This window comes from Tachypleus tridentatus, chromosome 13 (assembly GCF_004210375.1).
Source record: "Tachypleus tridentatus isolate NWPU-2018 chromosome 13, ASM421037v1, whole genome shotgun sequence".
NCBI classification, from domain to species: Eukaryota; Metazoa; Arthropoda; class Merostomata; order Xiphosura; family Limulidae; genus Tachypleus; species Tachypleus tridentatus.
Genome location: NC_134837.1, coordinates 129789467 through 129817273, shown reverse-complemented (window position 1 = coordinate 129817273; position 27807 = coordinate 129789467). Strand labels below are relative to the sequence as shown.

Genomic DNA, 27807 nt, shown 5'->3' with positions numbered 1-27807 from the left:
AGGTACGTAAAATGTCATGGATAAGATGTAAGAGTGATTAGATATACGTAAATAATTATTGGATAGAAAAGAAATCACTGCCTTCTTTTACATTTCAATTCAAGAATATCTAATTTAACGTTTGTTGACACTCATCCGCAGAAATGGTCTTTTTACAAATAGTTTTACATAACTTGTCGAAAAAGTACGGAAAGATAATGAACTATTGTATAAAGTACGCTTAGAAGTTTTATAGGACCGATAAAAGATTATCATGTAACCTTTCTCTGCTTTCTCCAGGGTTTCCTAAGGATGTTGTGTCTCAAAAAATTTCCCCGGCCTTTCAGTCGGCTTAGTGTATAGTCGCCATTTTGACAGTAAAAACTTACGAATAATTGAAGTGCTTATTGATGGCTTGTGCTTGTATTAAGTTTGAATAGAATTCTAATATGCCAAAATTTTATCTCATAATTATACAATAAAATATGCTCAACTGACTCAGCTTTAAGATCTAGTATTTACTAAGTATAGTTTCGTTAAATTCTATGCATTGCAGTGTTGTAACGTTGTATTTCTAGATGTTTGAATAACCACTAGCATTTGTCTTCAGAAGCTGCTTTAAACAACTTGTTTCTGATCAACTCGTTCTCCTCAATAACCTACATAATTATAGAAACGTAGATTTTAAACGTGGAGTTGAATTTGTTACTTGTGTCCTTTATCTGGAAAATTTTTTAATTCTTAATACTGATTTTAAAGGAAAACACATTCAAACTGATAGATAATGTGATTTCAACGTATGCTTTTCATCAGACTTTACCCAAAAATTTTAACTGTATTTTACGTGCTAAGTAGTTTTATCTCTTGTATTATCGACACCGAAATACGAAATTAACAACACAGTTATTTCGTTATTGTTATGTGCAAACTTTTTATTTTTCCTTTACTGTTCAGTTTTGATGATATTAGCACCAAGTGTTGATTTGTTTTTCTTTTCATTATAGAGTTTACAGTTACATCAGACCATATTCACCAATTTATTTTAAGTTTCTCGATTTGGAGAGTATATATTTCATTTGAACTTTGTTATTTGTAAATAAGTTATAAAACACGGTTTCAGCTCTATATTTTCTTTCCTTCTGTGGTTAGTTTTATTTTATATAAACTTATCTGCACGTAGACGTCCAAATTTTCATCAAATTAGTTTCATGCTTTAAAGAATAAACAATTTGTGAATTATATTTCTCTTTGGTATTTATGTATTTTACATACAAATCAATTACGTGGGGCTTTTTAGTGGTCGATTAATTATTTGCTATTATTATAAAAATGATGATTTAGGTGTAATGTCTTGTAAAACATCATTTCAGTAGATATCGAAACTTCATGTCTCCAAACAGCAAAGCAGAAATTTAAGAACTGGTGTTAAAAACATTATCTAAAGGTATTACGTTCTGTTGGTCTGTGTTATTCAAATGGTGCATAGTGGTAGATTATTTCTTAAATCTGACCATTTCTCTGCCTCTCGGGATGTCACTGTTCATTATTGTAGATATTCACTCTATTTTGTTTGTTTTTTTACATTAGGCTTACCTGTAGTTATTATAAAGTATATTAGTCCGAGAAAGTTGAACTGTACAATGCGCGAACTTGTACACATTGCATGCTACTATTTAAGCATAATTTAGTTGTTTCCTAAATCTAAGGAAAGTTTTAATAGATAATTCAACCATAAGAAATGGTTGTGAGTTTTTAATCATTCAGTTTAAGAGTTGGTACGGTCTAGATAAATCAGAAGAACTTTTGTTGTTTGTAATTATTATTTTATTTTCATGGGCGGAAAATAAGGAACATAATTAATAATTTATTCAACATAGATACACAAGTTTTTAATTCATTTCACAATTTAACACTTCTTTGCCTATTCTTGGAAGAATTTCTGCAGATTTTCACATCAGATGAGAAAAAGACAAGTATAACACATCTATTTATGACTGGCCAGATGAGAAATGCTAATGAAAAAGAAGCATGCCAACTCTGATACTTGGCTGAAGTCATGAAGATAATTTCCAATTCATGCCTTGATTAAATCCTGACCAGTACTTAGAACAGTGACTTGATTGAACAATCAATGGCCTTATTTGTTTTATGAGCTATACAGTGGTGGTTCACTGAAGATGTTGTGGGGTAACCACTCAATTTTACCTAGTTAGTGTAGTTGGCTGGTTGAAAGATCAACATCTGAAAGGGCATTTCAGACTTGTTTTCAAGCATCAGGTGGTGTTTAGTAACAAGATAATAATCTGATGCCTTGTAATATTAATCTAATCTGACTAATTGTCAGGATATTTCTGTGAAGCAGCAGACTGTGCAAAACCCACTACATTCACAGTGAGGACGGATGAAGTTGTTATGTAAAAAACTAGATAAATCGATGTCTGTTATCAGCTGTAAATCATGAATGTAAATTTTAAATAAAATATTTTTAAAAGTATTTGCAACCAAGTTAATTTTTTTTCTTTAATACTGGCAGAAGTTAGCAGGTAATAACTTTTCGAGCACACTTGTGATCTAGTGCATTAGTCTGCTAATCTCTTTTTATACAGTTATGTAATATTGTAGTCCCCACATGTCCTAGCTACTACATCTTCAATTTAACTTTGCATCCGCAGCACTATAATTTCAAAGACGAGATGTAGAACTTTTTCTATGTTGTCAGAGTTTCAATGATTGGTTTGTTTTGAATTTTGCGCAAAGCTACATGAGAGCTATCTGCACTAGTCGTCCCTAATTTAGCAGTGTAAGACGAGAGGAAAGGCAGCTAGTCATCACCATCTACTGCCAACTCTTGGGTTACTCTTCTACCAACAAATAGTTGGATTGACCGTCACATTGTAACACCCCACGGTTGAAAGGGTGAGCATGTTTGGTGCGACGGGGACCTCAATGAATCTTGTGATAATGAACAATACTGATTCTGTAACTGGTTGGTCTTTACTGCCAACATTGAAATTTCACTGGATCTGTGTGAAGAATGTACCTGTTCCAAAAGTAGCACACACTCTACTAGTGTGCTTTATTATATCTCAACTTTGTACATCTGATTCTTTTATGCAGACCTTTTTCTGTGTGGATCTTGCAATCACTGGTCTCTCAGCCTTGACAATGCAGGATTCTAGCTTAAATGTGTTTCCTATTCCGAAAATGTATTTCTGATGATACTTACCTTATTTCACACTAATCCACCCTTCCTAACGATTGCTGATGTTTGGGTCTAATAATCTTGTCAGCCTAAAAAAAATAACTGAATGAGGAAGAATAACAGGGAGTTTATATACAGATCAGATAGAGGGAGAGCATTGATCTAAGTGGAGAAACTAACAAGATAAAAATCGCTACAGACGATATTGTAGGATATAAAGGCTGGAGCAAGTGAGTTATAATTCATGCCAATGCTTAGATTGGTAAAGAAGAGAAACTTTCGTCAAGATAATGCTAAAGTTTTAGAAAAGGAATATTATTGGAAGTAAATTTTCAGTATAGGAAAAATTAAACTTTCAGAATTAAATATACAGTAATTTGGTACATCTACAACATTAATTTGAATTGAGACACAACAAATAGTTCTACATGACAATATAAAACTTAAATATCTTCTGAAACGGAGACAAGTGTTCTTACAAAAATAAAAAGAAAGATTGAAGTTAAGTCAAAGTTTTCAAACTATGTGTATTATATGAAGCAGAAAAACTAATTTTCTTCTCTCTAAACATGGATATATCGGTGCAGTAAGTGCTTTTCTGGTGAAAGTAATTTTCTGTCGTTATTTGTTGAAAAAGACACTAAATGTTTACTCTTGATATGGTTGTGGCAATTGTATGTAGTCATAGCCAATACGATTATGTAAGTTTTCAGATATCAATATTGTGCTTTAACTCCTAAATACTAATTATTAACTTGTTGTTTTTTCCTGTATTTTGGTTGATAACCTGCTATTGTCTTCTGAAAATTCCCAAGGGTAACTGTTTCCTTTCTGTTAGTGGCTATTATTCCAGCCTGAATCTTCTAAAAACAAACGAATATTTCAGTTTAGGATCTAACAATACAGATTCTACACTTGAATTAGGAAATCACAGAAAGATAATGTTTCCATCTTAATGTGATCTTTACTAAGTACTATAACTCTTAATAAAACGTAAGAACTCTCAGTATTTTGACCAACTTTTACTTTATATGTATATATATCATACTATGTGCACTTGCGCAAGGTCGCCGAAAATGTTCTGCTTTTAAATAAAGTCACAATAAAGATTAGCAAATATTTCTCGCTTTTCAAGTTTATATGTCATGTTGTGTTGTAGTCTACAGAATGCATAATACTTCTCGTGATTTCTGGCATGTGTACGTTTTACAGGCGTCACTATAGCATAAACTGCGACGTCAAGCGTCTCTTTTTAGTGTCTACTGACTGACTGACAGACAATGCTTTACTGTATAATAATCATGCAACTGGTTAAAATAGTTCACCTCTCCAGGCAGCCATCGGAACCCGCTTTCGGGGAAATTAAACAAACTGGTTCACATAGATAATGGTAAAAATATATATACTGTTACACACCTGCATTCGTCGTCACATGTACTTGGAACACAAAATGCTGTTGTTTAACAATTAATGTGTTTTCAAGTGTAAAGCATTAAACTTCAATTAATATGATTGACTGTATCAACTCGAACAATATCACAATAATAGTAAAAAAGAATCATGGAGAAAAATAATGAAAATAAAATAGGTTTACTCCTGCCATAATCATGCAGACAGATTACATCTAGTGTCCTAAAATACAACATAAACTGATAATCAAGAATCCAATGTAATATGCAAAATTGCTTCCGTAAGCAAAGCGACCAATCACGAATCACCAGATTTTTTTGTATCCTTGTGATTCCATCTAGGGGAAAGTGAAAAACTATTACACCTGATAAACACAAAAATTAACTGTCACAAATCTAGCAACACGATACAAAATTCCTTATATTTGTAAAATTTATATCACTTTCTCCTGCTGTGTTAGAGCACAACTTCCTTATTGCACTTGAGGAAGCCACAATATACAGTCACGTGAACTGATGTACAGGAAGGCATAACATTATTGTTCAATTAGCAATGGAACTTTAAATCAAAAATGCAATAAAAACAAAAAGATTTTCAAGAAAGGGTGCTCTCTGTTTAACACTTATTTGTAAATGTACAATATGTGATTTTTAAGTAAGCAGTTGATGATGTTTAAATTTGAAAGTTATTTCAGGTTAAAAATTCTAAAACTCACATCTCAAGTGTGTTCCAATGTACATTAAGTGTCAAATTTCACCCTTTTTAGGCCATATTTGCTAAATAAGGTTGAAGTTATAAACTGCAGTGGCATGGTACAGTATATATTAGTGTGATATAAAACAAATTATTATGTATTACAAATGAGTTATTTAAAATATTATTTTATTACACATAAAACAGTTTAATTCTATAACTTTTGTATGATTTAAGTGTGGTGTCATATTTACTTTGTTATTGTTTCCTTTTGTTACTGTTAGGAAAGTGCCTTCTGAGATCCTGCACAACTTGAAACATGAGTTATCTCTGTTCTTCCAGCTTTGTTACTTTGGAATCATATTCCCCAATAAAAGTAACATTTCTTTCAGCATTGTTATTTACCACATTTAAGTATTGAATGCTTGTAGTGCTTTCCTATAGTCAGCACTGTATTATATATAGTCAGTATTCTGTGTTAAATACAGTTTTAAACAGTATAGGTGTTGCATTTTAGCACATTGAAAATGTTACTAACATGTATATATTTCATGCAATTTTCAAAATACGGATCTCCCGCTGGAACAGTGGTAAGTCTATCAATTTATGATGCCAAAGTCAGGTGTTCAATAATCCTTAGTGGACATGACAGATAACTCAATGTGGTTTTACTATCAGAAAAACACACTCGAAATAAGAATGTTGATCTAGATTTCCAGGATATATTAAGAAGTTATTTCCCCAGTCAGGAGAATTAACCTTTCTGGAATACATTCCATATATTGACATGCCTTATATTACCATCACGAAACATTTGATTTCAAAATATATCAATATCTGTTATTAAATGAACCACTGTAAACACAGTTGAACATTTTATTAATGTATGTAGTTAGGCAATGTGAAAGACATCTGTTGCAGGTCAACTCCATGTATTTCAATGTGTTATTAGTATAATAATGAACAGTAATGAAGCAAAAAAGAACTTCACCTGCATTGGTACAAAGGAGAGATCTAATGAGTGAACATTTGGTTGGCAATTAGATCCTGTTCAGCTTTAATTATACTGACAGAAATTATCTCAATATGGAATTGAACACCAGAAATAGTATTCTCAATTTTGCTTGTTGCTTTTATAATGCTTTATTCAAATAGAAGTTTCAAATAATAACATTTTCACTATATTTCTTTGTTTTGGATTTACTGAAAGAAATTGACAAATTTTTAAAAATTTAATGATGATCTTTGATTGGTTTGATTTGAATTTTGCACGAAGTTACACAAGAGCTATCTGCACTAGCCATTCCTAATTTAACAATGTAAGACTAGAAGGAGGGCAGCTAGTCATCAGCACCCACTGCCAACTCTTGAGCTACTCTTTTACCAACAAACAGTAAGGTTGACCATAATGTTGTAATGCCCCCACAGCTGAAAGGGCAAGCATGTTTGGTGTGATAGGAATTCGAACCCACAACTCTCAGATTATGAGTCGAGTGCCTTAGCCACCTGGCTATGCTGGGCCAAGCTTTTGATAATAGGTCTAAATTAACTTAGAACCAGGTTGATTTCATTTCCATGTAGTTATGTAGTACATGTTTAGTTATGGTGAAAGAATGTTGAGAGTTGTAATATGCATTGATGTATCAACTTCTGCATCCTAGTTGGTTGTATCATTAACATATAAATTAAACAGTTTATCAGAGAAGAATTTCTTATGCATCTGGTCACAGTCATACTGATATTATAAATATGAATTAAATTTCACTGGCTTCTAGACCAAATTAAAGATTTTAGTATATAGACTGAAGATTAAATATATTATATTAAAACCATTTGGAATATAAAAAGTGAGCAAATCATGTGATAATCATAACCAATATTACTGAGATGGAGTGATATGTGTCAGCACATTGCAGTGTCATCTAATAAGTAATAATCCACAAATACAAAAGTCAACAGTATGCAACATAATCAAAAGGAATCTCCATATGGAAAATGTCACAAGACACACGACTCAGGTTGTTTCTATTCTACTATATCATACTTCAAGCTACTGGGAAATGAAAGAAGTATTTATCCTACTACACGTGAAGATGTATTAGTGAATTAATCAAACATATGGCCATTAGAATTGTTTGACTGGACTGTTAAAATTGGTGCTGATAAACTAAATGTATTATGGAAAGCAGTTAGAAATGACTGATGTGCTTGGTTAATGTCAGTTTTAAGATTGAGCATCTCCAAAATTATTGTAATATATATAAATTTAATAGTATTATCTGTCCATTAACTACTTTGCAGGGTGTGGATGGATCTTCATTAAAATTGGTATTGAGGTTCATTAGGTCCATCCAGGGTTACATACAAATTATCAGTTTTGTGTTTTGCAGCTTTTATGGGCATGTTTCACCACTACTCTGCCCTCCTGTTGATGAATTCTCATCAAATTTGGTATCAAGATTTGTTGAGTCTATGCAGAAATACAAGCAAATTTGCAGTTTCACATTGTGTTTTATAGTTTTTATGTTTTTTTTAAAATTACATACAAGGGAAGCAACTTCTCATGTCATAAGATAATCTTTCATTAATCACAAGTTTACATAGTTTCCATCAACAGGTGTGTACTCCAGGTAACATAACATAGTTTCTGTATAAGCAAATTTATGAATTTGCATAACAGGTTTGGCAACTGCAATGCAATATAATTTTACCCTTAGAGACAGTAAACATTGTACTGAATTGTTATGAAAAAGTATGTACTGTAGGACAGGCCAATTAACAAATTGTAATAAACTATTTTACACATTTCATTCTAATATATAAAGCTTAAATAATTTTGAACTGCATTTTGAAAAATGTCATTATTATCATGAAATAACACAAAACTGTTTTGTACATTAAAGAAATTACTTTCTACTCATTGATGTATCATCTTCAGCCCCAGTGTCCAATTTTGTAAATTACTTTCTCTTGTATCCTCCAATGCCAGCAATACAAGTAATTTGTTTGATATTGTTTTTCTAATTGTATGTGTATACTTTAGTTGAATAAATTTTTAAATTTCAACATCAAAATACTGAATTAAAATTTAAAACAATACAAAATTTAATACTGTAAGTAATTCTGAGTTTAATTTCTTCAAATAAAAAGGGATGTAACAAAAACAATTGGGTACTGTAAAAATATATTCACATACTGAACAGGTTGGTTGGTAGATCCCAATTAAGGACTCAAAATTAGTGAGCTCTTAAAGAAAAAACAATTATACAGTCTGTACAATATACAATAACATTGTTTACATATCACATGTAGTGACTATAAACAGAAAAGTTTTTCTTTCTGTCTTAAAAAAGTACAGATTATTCAAGCATATATATATATATATATATATATATATATATTTCAACATTTCATGTTCATGGTTTTCTTCTTCACCGCCACTAATGCAATATACATTCATAAAGATGTTAACTTTACAAAAATAATTAACCTTGCTTTTTCATACCATAATGATCAGAATGATGTAATATCATGTGATAAAAACACAAAATATAATTATATGGTTCATTATAATCTGTTGATGTCACACTTTTGTGGATAGTCCCAATTGGTTTCATGCCCATATACACTACTGAGAATAATAATTTTCATATATTATGTCTCAAAGTTTCCACAAACTTAGAAGTTATAAATGAATCAAAACTGCATTGTATTAAAAAAATTTTAAAAAGATCTTAATGTCACTGTATATTACTCACCATAAATTAAGATTTTTTTTAACAACCCAAAATTTGAAATAAAATTATTTACTAACCTTATTGAAACACTGAATATAACATCTCACAAAAAATATTTCAGGATTAATAGAAACTTATTTTGAATTTGTTGGTAATCTAATTATATGTTGGTTCACAAAGTTATCTTAAATAGTCCCAAGAAATTGCTAATTTAAAGTTTCAGTATGTAATTTCAACACCCAAAAACTACAACAGAGACTACTGTGACATATTTGAAGATATAATTATATCCTTACATGTAAATATCTGCATACAAGGTCACTTCTAAAACCTTAAAGTTCACTATCCCATATTGATGGTGATATCAATAATCCTCTAACTAAAGTTCAGGACCTCGGTAATGGTTGGTAGGCTAATATACTTGAAGACAGTAGATGAAACTAATTGTTTAGAAAACCTCTCATCTTAATCACATCATGTGTTTAAATCAGTATTTGTAAACAATGTAGTAAACACGTGCATAAAAATTTGTAGTCAAGAATAACCTTCATAATAAATATTGCTTTCATGCTAACAAATCAATAATGGATAATGGAGTTCTAGTCTCAATCTAGACTTGTGCATTATATATACATATATAGACGTGTGTGCTCACTCTGGGTTTGATATTTCCATCATCTCTATCCAGCAGTTATGGCTTGCTTGGAGAAAATATACTAATCTACTTGTTTGTTGGTTGAATGTTTTTGCAAAGTTACTGATTGAGTTAGCTACACTAGCCATTTCTTGAGGTATTCTATCAACATAATCAAAAGGAATCTCCATATGGAAAATGTCACAAGACACACGACTCAGGTTGTTTCTATTCTACTATATCATACTTCAAGCTACTGGGAAATGAAAGAAGTATTTATGCTACTACACGTGAAGATGTATTAGTGAATTAATCAAACATATGGCCATTAGAATTGTTTGACTGGACTGTTAAAATTGGTGCTGATAAACTAAATGTATTATGGAAAGCAGTTAGAAATGACTGATGTGCTTGGTTAATGTCAGTTTTAAGATTGAGCATCTCCAAAATTATTGTAATATATATAAATTTAATAGTATTATCTGTCCATTAACTACTTTGCAAGGTGTGGATGAATCTTCATTAAAATTGGTATTGAGGTTCATTAGGTCCATCCAGGGTTACATACAAATTATCAGTTTTGTGTTTTGCAGCTTTTATGAGCATGTTTCACCACTACTCTGCCCTCCTGTTGAATTCTCATCAAATTTGGTATCAAGATTTGTTAGAACCCACAGCCTGCAGATTGAGAGTCAAGCACACTAACCACAAGGTCTTAATGGGCCTTTTGATCTGCTAGGAAATGTATTCATTAAAGTTTGATATGTGCATGTGAAATCTACAGTAATAGATTAAAGAAACTGATTTCCAAAAAGATATTTGGCAAAATGGTGCTAATATGAATTTGGTTTGAGACAAAGATTTTCAAAATATGATCTCTGGACTCCATTTGAATGGTTCAAGGAAAGTTTTCATAATTATGGAGAGATTTATAGATCCTGGAGCAAACTTGATACTTGAAGCCTTAAAAATTCAGCTACATGCACAGTAAAAATTTATATAAATTAAATGGAAAAGTCAAAATCTTATTTATATTATTTGAGAGTTAAAATGTAAAAACATTTTACTTACTTGGGACTTTGAGTACATTGTAAAATAATGGCCTGTTTCCTGGTATCTCTATGAAAGAAAAAAAATGCTTGTTGGAGTTTTCTTTTAATGGAAAATTAAATTCATAGTTTTAGAATAAAACATTATTAAGGTTTGGTTTCAGAGAAATGGAGAGTATCCAGAACCTGCAGACAAATGATTTTCTGATGCCATTTGCTATTATAGGATTTGCATCATTTGCAGCCTTAAAGTCTACATACAAAAGCAGGATAAATACTGAATGTGACCCGAGGATAAACCTGATGAATGTTATAAAACTTTGCTCATAAAAAACATGCATAGCAATAGCATTAAAACTTACAAAAATATGTGATTAATATTAATGACAAAGTGATCTTCAGTGCTTAGTTCATTTTGTTAAATTATACTGTTATTATATGGTCTGCCAAATCCCCAACTCTCAAAACAAAAAAAAACAGATGGTCTTTATGCAAAAAGGTTTGGGAACCACTATTTATGTAAAACAAGTTTTCCAAATATCATGAACAACATTTAAACTGCTTTAAAAGAAAATGTTTCTATAAAATTAACTGGGTGACACATTGATAGAATCCATCTTCTCTTCTGTGATCTCCAATTTCACAAAGATGAATATTACCAATTTTCATGGAACCAAAGTAGTTTTGTGCAAATTTCATATAAAGAGAAGGGTCTATGTATTTGGTATGTCTTAATCTCGAAACAGGTCTATTGACTTTTAACAGTGTCACATGAGGAACAAAACTATAATTATTTGCCAAAGTGACACCTTCACGCTCTAAAAGTTGTTGCACTTTTTCAACAAAAGTAATGAAGGAAGGTTGATTTTCTACACAGACATAAACAACTCTCTGCTCAAAGTTATTAAGCCCTTGTAACTGAAGCTTTATATGGGGGCTTATAAAATCATGTAACTCATCTTTTATAAGGTGGATGGCCCTTGACGCTTGATCTATTTCTGCTACAGATTCTAGACATACCATGGAAAGAGTGAGATGAAAAGTTTCTCGATTCATGAAACACTCTTTCAGTACTGGCTCAATAGACTGAATATGATCACGCACCTCCATAATTTTGTCCAATACATCTGGTTCTGTAAGTCTTACTGCAATGAAGAAATTTGGTTGAATATAATCGTGGTAAGATTCAAACTGACTTTTTGCTCTGCTTTGATAGTTGTACTCTTCCACTTGAGAGACATGGGTGTAAAATGAGGTCACTGGATCACCTGTTTCTGCTCTTTCTTGAATATGGATCTCAAAAGAATCATCACTGTTACTGTCATCTGAGTAAATACTGGATAGATCATCTCCAGTTTCTCTCTCCTCAACTTCTACTCCTTCCTTCTTCATTATCTTCTCTTCTTCATCAACTTTTTTTATTAAGTCACTAATGCTGATTTCACTTCCTGTTGAACCAAAAATTATATCCAGGCGTTCATTTTTGTCCCATACTTTTTTATGCTTATATTTAAAATAATGTATTCGATGTTTCGGAATTGCCAAGGTGTAGTTATCTACAATGGAAGGGTCACTCCAGTCAAAGGCAAGAAAAGGTTTCTCAACTATTCCAAGAAACCTATCTAGATATCCTACTTTAAAGTATTCTTTACACAGCAAATCATCCCACTGGATTCTGGAAATAACATCAGTGGCTGTTTTCATGGAAGGTTTCTTTGTTGTATGTGTTTCTGCATCTTCTACAGATTGCTTTAATAATTTCAATTTTTGCTTCTTTGATAATCTATCTTGAGGTCTTTGAGTTGTTTGTCTTGGTTTGGAAGATACATAGTTATTAGTCAAATCACTACACGAGTCTTCGTGTTTGTTTCTACACTCTGTACCAAATCGACATTTGCCCGCAAGGTAAAAGACACAAACTTCTTTATCAGGGAATTCTTCTTTAATAATAGGTGGAATTTTAGTTGCATTTTCAGGTTCCATCTCAAAATTATTGTAAGATAATACTGAAACAGCTTCTGCCATGTTCAAAATATCCCTGAAAAAGAAATCAAAAACAAAAGTTATGTAACAGTTACACAACACTGGCAAAATATGGTTATTTCCATTGTCTAAAAAAACACAACTACCTTTCAAATTACTCAGAATTGAAGAGCTATAACTTTAGTGCTTTTGGAAAATAATCAAAGATACATCATAAACAGAACTTAAAACTCTCTTAAAATATTCCTGGTTATTTGATAAACTACTGTAATAAAACATGATACATTACTGTTCTTGTAACAAGTCAAAAAGAGATGAAACACATAAAATGGGATCCTGAATGTTTTGGTTTACATGTATATTGTAGTCTCAGTTGAAAATAAATTATTGACTTAAATTGAAAAGATTAATCTTCTTTAAAATAAACTTACGTTTTATACAAATGTTCCAAGAGTTTTTTTGCTGGGAATCAAGATTTCTTTTGAGAAACCATTTTCATATAATGTTATGTACTCTATACTTAAGATTATGGTATATTATTATTATCAAGCCTAAAGTAAAAGAATTAAAATGAGATTAATTGAAATGTTATGACCTTTAACATTAATTAAAATATAAACAAAAAGTCGATAGAAAACTGTATTCAGCCTCTTTAGAGTTATAACCATATCAATGTTTCTGTAAATGCATACACCTTACAAGTAACATTAAAATTAATATCATTTTTGCCCTACTGCTAAAAACAGTTCAATAACTTGATCGACTAAAACCTCAAGATCCTTTTCTTCCATAAAAATTGTACGACTCAGTTATAATTTAAATGTTAATAACTCTGACGCATTACCTTGTATTTATTATACTTAAACTTAAAAGCAATCTCTCATTTCTTCCAAACTCAACAAACAATCGAAATATTCTTTTGTAAAGTAGCATTACCGTAATACTGTTATAACCATAACGTCAACAACACCCAATACCTTGATGATAATAGCTGTACCAATACGAGATGACACCAATATTAAATACTAATATAGCAACAGAAAATTAAGTTATTTACTGACCATTCCTTTCCTCGGTTTACCAAATGAGATAAAAATACTAACATTGTGCTTAAGTTAAAGGTACCTCACTTGTGACATTAAATACAGTTTTTTCTTGTATAATTTGTTGTTTAATACAGTAATATTTGAAAATCCTAATAATCATGTAATATTAGTAACATAGTACGGTTATAAGCTGATAAGCGAGTATTCACAACTTGTTAAACTTTAAGAAAACTTATATTTAAAATGTATTTATCAATCAATAACTCATTTAATAACTTGCTTACCTGTAAATGTAACTTTTGAGTTTTACTAGAGTCCTATGTACACTGCACAATTCGATTAGCCCTTTAGTAGTTACCAAATAAAGCAGTTTCAGGTCACTTTTAAAATTTACTCATAGTATACATGTTATACATTGCTAAAAGTTGTGTAATACGAAGTTACAACACGCAATGCAATCAACAAAAAGATAGCTTGAAGTGATGAAAATTATGGAAAAAAGTCCGATCTCATGTTTGTCTCATTTTAACCATATAGGTTTTGTGATCTATTATAAATTCGTAAACAAAATTATTTTAACAACGGCTTTATGAATCTCAGTTAACCATTGCCATTTTTAAAATTCAACACTGAAAAATAATTAACAGGGAATGCTGATCACATATCTAATTTAATAACGCTATGAAGAGTCCAAATTGGGTCAGCGGTACGTTACAACGCTAAAATCAGAAGTTCGATTTTTCGCGGTGGACAGCGAGGCTGTTGCATATGAAATGACGGATTTTTAAAGGATTGGTTTGATTTCTGAATTTTGCGCAAAGCTAGACAAGAGCTATCTGCGCTAGCCGTCCCTAATTTAGCAGTGTAAAACTAGAGGGAAGACAGCTAGTCATCACCACCCACCTCAAACTCTTGGGCTACTCTTTTACCGACGAATAGTGGGATTCAGAGTTACATTATAACAACCCCATAACGAGCAATTTGGTGCAACGAGGATTTTTAAAGGAAAATGTGAAATAAGTACATAGTTTTGTTTTTTTAATTTATTTAATCAGAATAAACTCTTTTAGACTAAAATGTCAACGAGTTGTAAGTTTATAAATGTCATCTATATAGAACTGGACGTCCTGTGATGCAACGAATCCTTCAATCACATCTTTTGGCGACCACCAAACACTGATCATAACATCTTAGGAGGAAGAGCTGCTTTTGGTGCTTTTTCGTAGTCAAACCACTGTCCGTATCGTCGTTGATTGTCGTAAAGAATCAATTTTTCATCACAGATGACAATTCTATGGAGAAACGAGTCGTTTTTGTTGCGTGTAAGGAGTAAGGAACAAATTTCAACTTGTTTGATAGTTTACAGTCAGTTCGTGAGGTATCTATTTATCAAACTTTTTCACCTTACCAATTGCTGGTACAGCGGTAAGTCTACGGACGTACAACGCTAAAATCAGGGGTTCGATTCCTCTCGGTGGACTCAGCAGATAGTCTGATGTGGCTTTGCTATAATAAAACATACAAACACACCAATTGCTTCAATTATTGAATAATGAACATTCATTTTGTTGGCAAGTTCTATAACGGTTTGCAAAGTATGTGATTTAACTAAGGTCTTCTATCCTTCCTCATTAAGGACTGTCTCAGGGCGGGCCCGAGGTACATTTTCAAGGCTTGGCCACCAGAGATAAGTCTTTTAAACCAGCGTTGTACTGTGCATTCATTAACTGTACCATCACCAAATGTGTGATTTATATTACGAGCTGGTGTCACCACATTGTGATCAAACTTAAACTCGTATATCAATTTTATCCAAATTTTAACAAAAGTCAATATAAATATTACTTAGTTTCTGAAATTAGAAAAATTGAGCTCGAAAAAAACTAGACAGTATATTATGTTGTTCTAATTTATGGTAACGCTTGTTTTTCAGCCACTGAAAATCGAGTTTCAAATTTGCGTATGAAAATCTGACATTTCATATGCAGTAGCCCGATAGCTTTGGGCTAAAAAGACACAAGTCAGTCACATCGTCCACATAACTAAATTATTAAGGAGAGGATCCTCGACTGCATAGGAGAAGAAATGTTAAAACAATATTATAGTATAACTGAATATTTGTGGAGGATCTAAAAGAAAGCAGATAAGTTCATATGTTTTCATTTATCTTTACTGAGCAAGAATCCAATTGCTACTAATTGTTCACATTATTTGGAACAGGGTGCGACAGGTAAGGTCAACGTCTTCCCTTTTCACAGTCAGTCATTCAAGTATATACTTAATAAAATGTTGTACATTATAGCTCATTTTTAGAAGTTTTCTACAGGAGAGGGAAATTGGATCCTGGGTACTCTTCCTCTATTTCCATATTTTCACTTTACTCACTGATGCTATGTATATATTTTAATTCCTATTCCTATAATTTTAAATGGCAAACGTGGTATTTTCAGTTTTAAAGTAATTACACTAGTCTTATTAAGTCCAGTATTCCCTTCTTTTTATACATCATTCACGCTACACATTACCACAAATAATATTGATTTATTTCCAATACGAGTGAAATTCTATAAATATATCAGATCTTGAAACAACTTCATTTATGAGCTCCTTCAATAAAGATTTTGAAGTTATGTTGCATATTTATTTATTATAAGTGGGTCTTCAGTAACTAGGTATACAAATACAGGAGCTCAGTGAGTTCTATTCGCACTTTGTTAAACGATTGTTCATAAACATTATTACAGCAAAACTGGTTTGTTTTTTGTTTTAGTAATTTCTGCAGAGGACTAGTTATATTGTACACTGATGAAGATATCGTACACTTATTCCACTGCTTCACTAACCTAAATCGATTCCCTATCACAGTAGTTACATAAACTGTTAACGAACTGAAAAAGCACAAAGAGAGAAACGTTTAGCAAACAAACAAACACTTTACAAAACTAAAATGAAACCTAACCACTTGAGCTATTCTATATATTTAAAAACAAACATATAAATATAACCTTAACATCACGATAAGAATCATTTTTCGCTTTAGAATGGAAAATTAAACATGTTAAGCAAATTATATAACGAATGCATCCTGCCAAAAAACATTTACAAAATAAAGTGTAACAACTGCCCCGCCTTTTAGTGAGAAAGACAAGGTGGCGACATGTTCCAAAGTTTGTTTTTAATTTCGCGCAAAGCTACACGAGAACTATCTGCGCTAGCCGTTTGTTTCTGTTTGTTTGTTTTTGAATTTCGCACAAAGCTACTCGAGGGCTGTCTGTGCTAGCCGTCCATAATTTAGCAGTGTAAGACTAAAGGGAAGGCAGCTAGTCATCACCACCCACCGCCAACTCTTGGGCTACTATTTTACCAAGAGTATAGTGGGATTGACCGTCACATTATAACGCCCCACGGCTGAAAGGGCGAGCATGTTTGGCGCGATGTAGATGCGTACCCGCGACCCTCAGATTACGAGTCGCACGCCTTAACACGCTTGGCCATGTCGGGCCTCATCTGCACTAGCCGTCCCTAATTTAGCAGTGTAAGACTAGAGGGAAGTCATCTAGTTACCACCACCAACCGCCACCTCTTGGGCTACTCTTTTACCAACGAATAGTGGAATTGATCGTAACATTATAATGCTCCCACTGTTGAAAGGGCGAGCATGTTTAGTGCGAAGGGGACTCGAGCCCGTGACCCTCATATTACGAGTCAAGTGTCTTAACCACACGTGGCCCGGCATGGCCAAGCGCGTTAAGGCGTGCGACTCGTAATCCAAGGGTCGCGGGTTCGCATCCCCGTCGCGCCAAACATGCTCGCCTTTTCAGCCGTGGGGCGTTATAATGTGACAGTCAATCCCACTATTCGTTGGTAAAAGAGTAGCCCAAGAGTTGGCGGTGGGTGGCGATGACTAGCTGCCTTCCCTCTAGTCTTACACTGCAAAATTAGGGACGGCTAGCACAGATAGCCCTCGAGTAGCTTTGTGTGAAATTCAAAAAAATAAACCTTAACCACTTGCTCATGCTTGGCTTGTTCCAAAGTGTGTTGAAGATAGTTCCAATGTGTGTCAATAGGGGTGAGATACGAAATCATCATCTACATGGCACAGGATGATTGTTTGTACCATGGCTCGCGAGAGAACCGTGAGAATTTCTCTTGCTGCTTGTCCAACTGCAATATATTTTACAAAATTACTGCTATAGTTCGTAACATGAGGTTAATTTCTGTATTATTATTATGGCTAACTTTATTCTTCCACTTCAATGTTTTATGCCAAGACAAATTTATTTTACAATCTAGACCTGCAAGGGGCATATTTTCATAAAAACATTCGAACTCTACATATTTATCCACACCAACATTCTTATAACTTACAATATAAGAATTTCTGAAATAAAATGTTCCGTGCCACTTTGTAAATAAAATGTTGAAACTCTATATTAATGTTATATGTACCTAATTAAAGTAAGGGTCTATTAGGATCGCGACTAAAAACTAAGGTGAAAGAAACTAAACCTCAGTATGTGTTTTGCTTTTGAAAACCATGATAAATAATACACACAAATTTCCAAGACATGTCTACAAAGTGATGTACAATATTAGATGTGTTTTGAATGGGTATGAGGTGTTCTAACATAGACAGAACCTGCGTTCGGGAATAACGCATATAGACAAAAAGAAACCATATACATATAAACTCAACAACTCACGCATTTCCGCGCGCACACACTGGGTTTTAAACTTGTGGGCTAGGATTCCTTTACAGTAGGTGTCTGAAACTTCTTGGCGATAAATCCGAATAATAAAGGGACAGTACACAATTAATGTGTTTTAAAATAATATATTCAAAACAAGTCAAACGTGTGGATTAAAACTTGTTTCACTATTGAATATCAGAGCTATATCTAAAGCCTTAAATAATTATTTCTCTTTCTTGCTAGACGTCTACACAAACTAGTTTAGTAACTTAGAGCTCAATTGACAACAACTCTTTTCACTATACAGTCTGCGATAATTTCACTTACGTAACCTCATTGGTTACTGTTACTATATTTATATCCAGAAATTTAAATAATTATCTCATTTTAATCAAAGTCAAGACAGGAGAGTTAAATTACTTTAAGACACTCTTTGAAAAGAGAAATTATGCTCCTTTATTTCTGTTATTATAGTATCATTGTGAAACTCACTTTAAAAATTACAGTCTAACTGGTGTGACTGTCCTTGCACTCGCTTAATTGCCTACATATATATATACATTGCTATCCTGACACCTAAAACTTTCTACAAACTGCTAAACGATTTTATATTACAATAACCACTTAAGGCAATGAGCAAAAGACAATGTACGACTGTTAGAGAGTTATGTAACAAAATTTGATATAACTGTCGCCTTTAAATTAATTACTTTAAGACGTTTGTAATGAAAATTAAGTAATTACTAAATGCTAAATAACTAAATAAGCTAAATAATGATTTGAACCAACATTTGCAGCTCCTTTATTGGTCCCTCTTTTCATAAGGCCTCTGGTAAGGTAACATCCTGACAAGATAACTTGTCTTCATTTTGATCTTGAATTAACGGAGATGTCTTTCCTAATATGGCTCAACATAGCCAAATGGTTAGGGCGTTCGACTGGTAATCTGAGTGTCTCGGGTTCGGATCCCCGTCGCATCAAACATGCTCGCTTTTTCAGCCGTGGGGGCGTTATAATGTGACGGTCAATTCCACTATTCGTCGGTAAAATAGTAGCCCAAGAGTTGGCGGTGGGTGGTGACTAGATGCTTTCTCTCTAGTCTTACACTACTAAATTAGAGACGTCTAGCGCAAATAGCCCTAGTGTAGTTTTTCGCAAAATTCCAATACAAATAAATTATCGTAATATATCTGTATACTGACACAATAAATCTTGTTCCTCTTTCTTCTTCTTGCCGGTCAGTTCTTCACTTATGTTGATGTCCTTGTACATCTCATCTGCATTCAATGGCTTTGGGTCTAGCAAATGTTCATTTTCTATAAGAAATCCACTGTCTTCAAGGTCTGCATCAATGACAGCCACACCTGCAATATCCATATTTGCTTCAAAAGCTGCACCTATTGGGTTTTCTTCCATCTCGAAGTATCACTTCAGCATATTGACATGACAGATTTTGGTATTCTAATTTACTTTCACTTTCTGGCGACCACTTTCTGCACATCAATAGTCCTTTTAACTTTTGCTGTTGTCTAGAGGAAGCAAAATTAACTCCTTCTGTCTGACATTGAAATCTTGACCCTTGATCTTTTTATCATAGAAGTGCTTCTGAGTAACTTTAATGTGTTTAGATTTCCCAGATTTGAATTGTGTTTTCAACTTGAAAGTTTTTGTATCAAAAATGAGTTGCAACAGGTAATGCGTTTTAGAAAGTAGTTCTTCATGTATCTGTTTGTTTGTAGTTACGAACAAAGCTACACAATCTATATTCTGCCAACCATGAGTATCGAAACCAGATTTCTAGCATTGTAAGCCAGTAGACGTATCGCTGTACCACAGAAGGGTGGTAATCTGTTTGACAACAATAAAGTACAACTTTAACCATTAAATGGCGGCCATGATCAATTGATGCTGCTACCTGCAACATTCCCGCTGTTTAAGGGTTAAAGTCTAAATATAAATGGCGTAGACTGTATCATAAACTTAAATCAGTTTAAACTATCATGTACAATTTATACTATGTAGTTCATTACTTCTCTATCTCACTTTGAAACCCAATTTCTCAAATGATGATTAATAGAAAATTCAATATTTAAAAATAAGAGCTGAAATACTTCTTAATCACGGTTACGTGAAAAGTTACTTCTCTTATTTTGCTGGGCCCGGCATGGCCTAGCGCGTAAGGCGTGCGACTCGTAATCCGAGGGTCGCGGGTTCGTGCCCGCGTCGCGCTAAACATGCTCGCCCTCCCAGCCGTGGGGGTGTATAATGTGACGGTCAACCCCACTATTCGTTGGTAAAAGAGTAGCCCAAGAGTTGGCGGTGGGTGGTGATGACTAGCTGCCTTCCCTCTAGTCTTACACTGCTAAATTAGGGACGGCTAGCACAGATAGCCCTCGAGTAGCTTTGTGTGAAATTCCCAAACAAACTTATTTTGCTTTTAAGTTTTGTATTTTCATTATTTTGTGTTTTAAACTTTTCACTTTGCTTGGTATTGGTGCTTTTCCACATAATCTACACGGTAATGAGTTTAATTAATAAATGTTTTTTCACTCTACACACGCACAAAAGTCTGTGTATATATATTTTTTTTATTTTTAAGTATTTGTTTTTACGTTGGTATAATACAGGAAGGAAATTTGTTATAAGCGATAGTAATACGCGAAATAGCAAATCCTCGACCTTGTTGCTCTCTGGTATCGTATCACGACATTAACACGTCAAATAAACAAACCTAACCATAAGATGGTATCGGTTTCGACTGGAACATTTCTCACTTGTCGGTTTTATCATCCGCCCACTTCTACATTTCTTTATATCATTTTACACACATGCACTCTTTGAAACAAAATGCTGTTATAACTACATGGATTTTTGTTGTTCTTGTTGTCGTTGTGTTCCTCAATGAAGAACAAGTGAAGGATAAAAATACAAAACATGTCTAGAACGTTTTAGATTTAAATAAATAAACCTGACTGATTACAAGAATTTTAAATCATTGTAGAATAACATTCTGTTATTTTCAGAAAAAAGAAATATTGTCTGCTGTAATAATTATTTAGAGCTTACCTACTCTTAAGTCATTTAGTAATAAAAACTAAAATTTCATATTTATTTCGCTTAACATCAAAGAAACAAATATTAATAGTTTAAGAACACTGCGAAATCTTACGTCTGAAATTTACACTTCGTGGAATTTGAAGAAATATAGCAAAATGTGAAGTATGTTAAATAAAATTAAATATACTGTTAAATAAAGTAATATTTAATTTATTTTAGAGTACAACGTTCCATCGTGCAACGCATGAATGAAACAGCAAAGTTAATGAAACATATTTGGTGGAGAAATTTAACCAAGAAAAATCCAGAAGAATTATAAAAAATTTAATTGAGTGTCTGCTATTACATTTGGGATTTTGAACAGAGATTAGAATTATCAAGATGAATTTTCAATCTGTTGTTAAAAGTGACTGTTTCGGTGGTTCTGATGACTCTAAAGCTATAATTTTTATTACTTTTTTAAATTCTAAAGAATATAATTTCTTCTAATTTCTTGTTTTATTTTTCTCAGTCCTTTGGCTTAAAAATATTGTGACCATTATTCGCATGATAAGGGAAAAACAAATTATTCTTAAAATTTACATTTAAGAATTTGAGAACATATTATGTGGTCTCGAATTTAACTGCTCATTTTAAATTCCTTCTGCAACATCAAATTTAATTTCAGTCACATTATTTTGTTAATAGTAGCATACGAAATGTAACATTTAATTTTTTGAAATGATTTGCTCTTAAATTTACGTGTTCATGACTTTACTGAAAGAAAAGTTATAAAGTATGCTACCTGAGATTAATGTAACACTTAGCCTTGTCTTATAATTTGAAAACAACTCTCACTAATTTCTTTTTCTACTTGCTTTGTATTTTCAAAACTCAGATAGCGAAACATCTGTTTGAAATCGTTTTGAAATTTTAAACACATTTACCAAATGCAAGATCTCCTGTACTTGCACCTTATAAGAACCATTAATCTAAATGTGAAATTTATCTTTGTTTGTACGTCTTTTTCGAAAACCGAAGACAGTGGCATATTTGTAAGACCAAATCTGTTCCATTTACCAGATGTCATACAAATTTTAACAGTTTTTTGATGAGAATTAAGGTTGAAAAGAAGTTTGTTAAATCAGATATTTTACTTTTTCGTATAAATTTACAAGTTATGGCCAAATATTAAATTTTTCATACGTAAAATGTCTAAAAACATTACGATTTATTTTAAAACTGTATTAAAATATTTTTCTTTGCACTAGATTTCCTTCAGATAAGATCCATTAATGAACAATCAGATACTGAAGTGGACCACGGCAAATGGTTTTAAATTTTCACCCTCCAAAACCGTTTATATGCATTTCTGTCGCAAACGAGGAATCCATCCAGATCCAGAACTCCGTCTTGATGATGTTGTACTTCCTGTCGTCCCTGAGGCAAAGGTCTTAGGTCTTATATTTGATTGTAAGTTAAATTTTATATCGCATATCAAGCAACTTCGTATCAAATGTCTAAGAGCATTGATACTCTCTTCTACTTCTTGGAGAGCAGATCGACACTCCGTGCTCAAAATTTATCGTGCCCTCGTCCGATCCAAACTTGACTATGGGTCTTTGGTTTATGGTTCTGCCAGAACCTCAGCACTGAAAATGTTGGATCCTGTCCAGCACCAGGGGCTTCGATCTTACATTGAATCTTTTCGTACTTCTCCAGTGCAAAGTCTGTATGTGGAATCTCATGAGCCCCCTCTATATATTCGCCATTTGCAACTGTCTCTAATGTATGTTTTCAAACTTCCATCCTCACCACAGAATCTTACCTGGAGTTGTGTTTTCCAACCACAATGGACCACGCATTTTAATAACAGAAAATCTGCTATTGTTCCTTTTAGTCTCTGTATCCAGGCACAACTAGAAGAATTGGATTTATCCTCGATCCTCGAATAACATTGCAGTTTCTTCAAATCAGCCTATTCCACCATGGCAAATTACTGCACCTAATTGTAACCTATCTTTGAGTCATCTGAGGAAAGCAGATACACCCGATTGGTAATATCGCTCTTTCTTTGCTGAACTTCTTTCATATGATCCATCCATTCCTATATATACAGATGGTTCCAAATCGGGTGACTCAGTGGGCTCTGCCATGGTTTGTGACAGTTTGATTGTGGCACACAGGCTCCCCCCTACAGTTTTTGTTTTCACTGCCGAATTGTATGCCATCTCTCTCGCCCTAAATCATATTGAAATAATGCGATATACAAATTGTACAATATATACAGACTCACTCAGCTGTCTATTGGCCCTGGAATTATTCCATGATAGTCACCATCCTCTTCTCATTAATATCGAAAACAAACTGGCCCATATTTCTCTCTCATTTGTCATCCTTTTGGATACCAGGTCATGTTGGTATTTGTGGAAATGAGCTGGCCGACAGAGCAGCAAAGTCTGTCTGTTCTGGATCTATCATCCCAGTACCCATCCCATACATGGACTATGGTCCAGTTATTAAATCCAGACTGTACACCAGATGACAGGCAACCTGGATTGTGCAACAAAATAACAAGCTTTATCAAATCAAACCTTTTCTAGGTCTTTGGCCCTCTTGCTTCTGTAAGGATCGAAGAGAGGAGGTTGTTTTGACTAGGCTACGCATTGGTCACAGTTTTTTTAACCCACCACTTCTTTTTATCTGGTACTGTTACACCAATGTGTGGTCTATGTGGCACTCAGATCACAATCATCCACATTTTATTATCATGCCGTCGTTACAACCTAGAACGACGACACAATTTTAAAGATATTTGTAAGGCGGGTTTGCCCTTGACCTTGGCCATGTTATAGGTGATACTGCACATTCCACTCATGTTTTTACATTTTTAAGAGCCATTGGTCTTTTACACTTAATTTAAGGTTTTTATCGGACTATATAGTGTTTTAGCATGATTTTTTTTACACATTTTAATGTTTTAACATGATTTCTTTTACACATTTTAATTTTTATTTTGACTTGAACCCGGGACTGGAAAGGCCAACTTCGGGTGACTGACTGCAAATTCGACCTTGATGCTTCAGTCTTCCTGGCAGGTCTTAATTTTACACATTTTAGTTTTTATTTTTCTTTCAAACTGAGCCCAGGACTGGAAAAGCCAACTTCAGGTGACTGACAGCAAGGGTATATTTCTTGCTTCAGTCTTCCTGGCAGTTCCTTATTTTACATATTTTACTTTTTACCTTAATTTCCCTATACCTATACTGTACCACATCTTGTGCCGATAAATATTGAGTACCTACCTACCTACCTCCATTGAAGAAAATCATGCGCCGACTCAAAGTATCACTATGACACGCAAACAATTTTTATTAAATATTTCTTCAACACAAAGTTGAAAGTAAATTTAGTTTTCACCCTAATTTTCTTCATATTAAGATTTCTATTTCTAATTGTTCTATTAGGCATAGTATTTTCCATATATTAAAAAATTAATAATACTTGTAATTTGGATTCTTGGACACTAAGTGCTTACTCTTTGTATTTTTCAGCTGCGGCATAGAATCTCATAGAATGGTTTTGAATTATTGTGTGTATGTTTTTTCAAGTATAAAATTTTGGCTCATAACACCTTCATTTCTTCAGTCATTTGAGAATATTGAAAGAGCAAACAAGAATGGGTGTGTGTTTTCTTATAGCAAATCCACATCGGACTATCCGGTTTGTCCAACGATGGGAATCGAACCCCCTGATGGTGGCATTGTAAATCCGAAAACTTACCGCCGTCCCAACGAGGTACGAGACAAACAACTAAAAAGATTAATTATACAGTTCCTAAAATACAATTAACTTCCGTCACACATAGTCTGTTATTATGTGCATAATTTATTATATTTAAAAGTTTCACCTTTTGTACAAAATTATATAAGTAACACATTAAAAAATAAGATATATATATGTATATATTTCAATTAATTATCCCAAATAAAATATACTTAATTAATTATTTAATGATTATAATAGTTATATTCACAGATTTAAATATATATTTTACAAACCATATATATCAATTCTGTTAGATATACATGACTATTCATTTTAACTTTAATACGATAGTATTATTTAGTTTATAAAGCCCAAACGTTAAAGTTATTTTAGAAGCGACAGTGGTGGCAAGTTTGTATACGTAAATTTACTTCTTGTGTAATTCAGTTGTTGTAAATTGAGTTCAAGCTACTCGAACCTTTTGATTTTCTTTTTCTCGTTTGTTTGTTTGTTTGTTTTTGAATTTCACGCAAAGCTACACGAGAGCTATCTGAGGTAGCCATCCCTAATTTAGTAGTGTAAGACAGCTAGTCATCACCACCCACCGCCAACTCTTGGGCTACTCTTTTACCAACGAAGAGTGGGATTGACCCTCACATATAATGCCCCCACAGCTGAAAGGGCGAGCATGTTTGGTGTGACAGGGATTCGAACTCGCGACCCTCGAACGTCTTAACAACCTGGCCATGCCGGGTCCATTTTTCTCGTTGCTAAGTAAGTATTGTTACATCACATATCTACTAGAGTGGAGAAAGTTCTAGGCCTCAGTTGAGCTATTTACAAATACGTGAACAAAATATGATAGGAAGCTAAGTGAAACGAAAAGAGAAAGATACATACTAGGTAATCTTGAATTTATCCATATAGTATGGTGACATTTAAAGTGCAATAATCGTATATTGTAATGTGATAACAGTGTAGACAATAATAACCCTGTACAACCTTTGTAAAACTGTCAATAAAGGTTTAAAGAACATACCAAAGAAGTATTCTGCAAATTGAGCTTTCTGAAAGGCAAACAGAGAAAACTGCTACAAGAGGTACACAGACTCGTAAACATTAGGAAAGACTTTACTCCACTGTAGAGCACTAAATGTATTGAACGTTGTGAGAGAATCATTGGAGTCTCAAAAGGCATGTTGAAGAAGATGTACTAGGAGATACCACGTGACTGCAAGCACTATTATTTGTTTGCTAAATCCACAACTGATTAAAGGGATTTCACCCTTTGAGTTACTGTATAAAAGAACAGTATGTTGTCCAATGCAAATCTTGAAAGAGTTATAGACAAGAGAAAAGTCAGAAGTGAGAAAAATATCTCAGAAATTGGATGGAGAAAATTTATCAACTCTCTCAAGATAGTTTATTTGCATCTCAAGACAGTCAGGAATACTTTTATGCTGTTAACAGGTCGAAGAGGAGGTCTTGGTTGTAATTCTTATAGACAACAACAAACCATCCTGCAGTGAAAAGGACGAACCTTTTGAAGTGCAAGAAGTTCTCAACAAAACTGACTGAAACGTAAAAGTGGCTGGAAAGACTAAGATATGCCAAGTCAATCTGTTGAAGAGGTACTTCGAGTGAGAAGAAGATCTAATTGGTGCTGCTATTGAGGGACAGGTGGTGCTGTCATAGATGCAGGACCAGAAGATGATGATTTTGTTGTAGAAGATGAACACCGACTAGACCTAAGACCATTGGGTGGATATGACACGTACAGAAATATGAACATAAGTGAAAAACTGAATGGCAAGCAGAAGAAGGAACTACAAGATCTACTGTGCCAGTATGCAAATGTATTTACAGGCAAAACAGACCTTGTGCAACACAAGATCGAGACTATTACTAAGGATCCTATCAAAACAATGCTCTATCAGTTGCTCTATGAGTCTATGTCTTGAGAAACCTGATAAAGCAGGAAGTTGAGGCAATGTTAGAAACTGGAAGCATTATGCCTTTGAATTCAGCTTATTGTTCATCATTGATGGCTAAAACCATTTCTGCACAGGCTTTCAGAAATTGAAAACATAGCGACGAAATATGACTCCAAACTTCTGTGTAACCCAAAGGCTATCATAGCAAAACTAGACAGTGCCAAGTTATTTTCAAACATTGACCTCAGTAAATGTTACTGAAAATCCCAATGAAGAAAGAATGTAAAGAAAAAACAGTATTTGTGATACTGAATGGATGTTACCAATTTAAGAGAATGCCATTAGGTTTAGTAACAACGTCAAATAGTATATTTTTGACATCCCCTCTTACACGTCCAGATGTTAGGACCACATAAAGAAACTTAGCTTTTCAAATGACTGAGGACATCAGATCTGACTATCAGGCTATCTAAGTGCAACATAGGCTATTCTGTGCTGGAGTTTGTTGGACACAAGGTAGAGGACCAACAGATAGCCATGAAAAAGGAGAATGTAACCTGCACAGAAGATTCGCCAACACCAACAACAAAACAGGAAATCAGATCCCTCGTATGGTTAGCAGAAAGTTCACCCCAAACTAAGTTA

General features: G+C 33.4%; 1 protein-coding gene across 7 annotated transcripts; it reads right to left on the bottom strand.

Moving 5' to 3' along the window:
* Positions 1-1780: 1780 nt before the first annotated feature.
* Positions 1781-14181, bottom strand: LOC143236889 (leukocyte receptor cluster member 9-like). 7 transcript variants are annotated; one of them, XM_076475547.1, is made up of 4 exons: positions 14018-14181; positions 11725-12742; positions 10727-10774; positions 1781-3270 (listed from the first exon to the last, which is right to left on the bottom strand). In XM_076475547.1, the coding sequence occupies exons 2-4, from the start codon at positions 12727-12729 to the stop codon at positions 3217-3219; spliced, it is 1107 nt and encodes a 368-aa protein (XP_076331662.1). In that variant the 5' UTR covers positions 12730-12742; positions 14018-14181; the 3' UTR covers positions 1781-3216. The 7 variants fall into 7 exon arrangements, with proteins under 7 accessions (XP_076331662.1, XP_076331665.1, XP_076331663.1 ...); XM_076475550.1 differs by having other exon boundaries at positions 3090-3270; positions 11809-12742; positions 14018-14154; XM_076475548.1 differs by lacking the exon at positions 1781-3270 and adding an exon at positions 3481-4044 and having other exon boundaries at positions 11809-12742; positions 14018-14154.
* Positions 14182-27807: the final 13626 nt, after the last annotated feature.

What these genes read in the sequence shown, in the direction of transcription:
- LOC143236889 (XM_076475545.1), bottom strand. Translation starts at nt 12,729, where the DNA reads ATGGCAGAAGCTGTTTCAGTATTATCTTACAATAATTTTGAGATGGAA.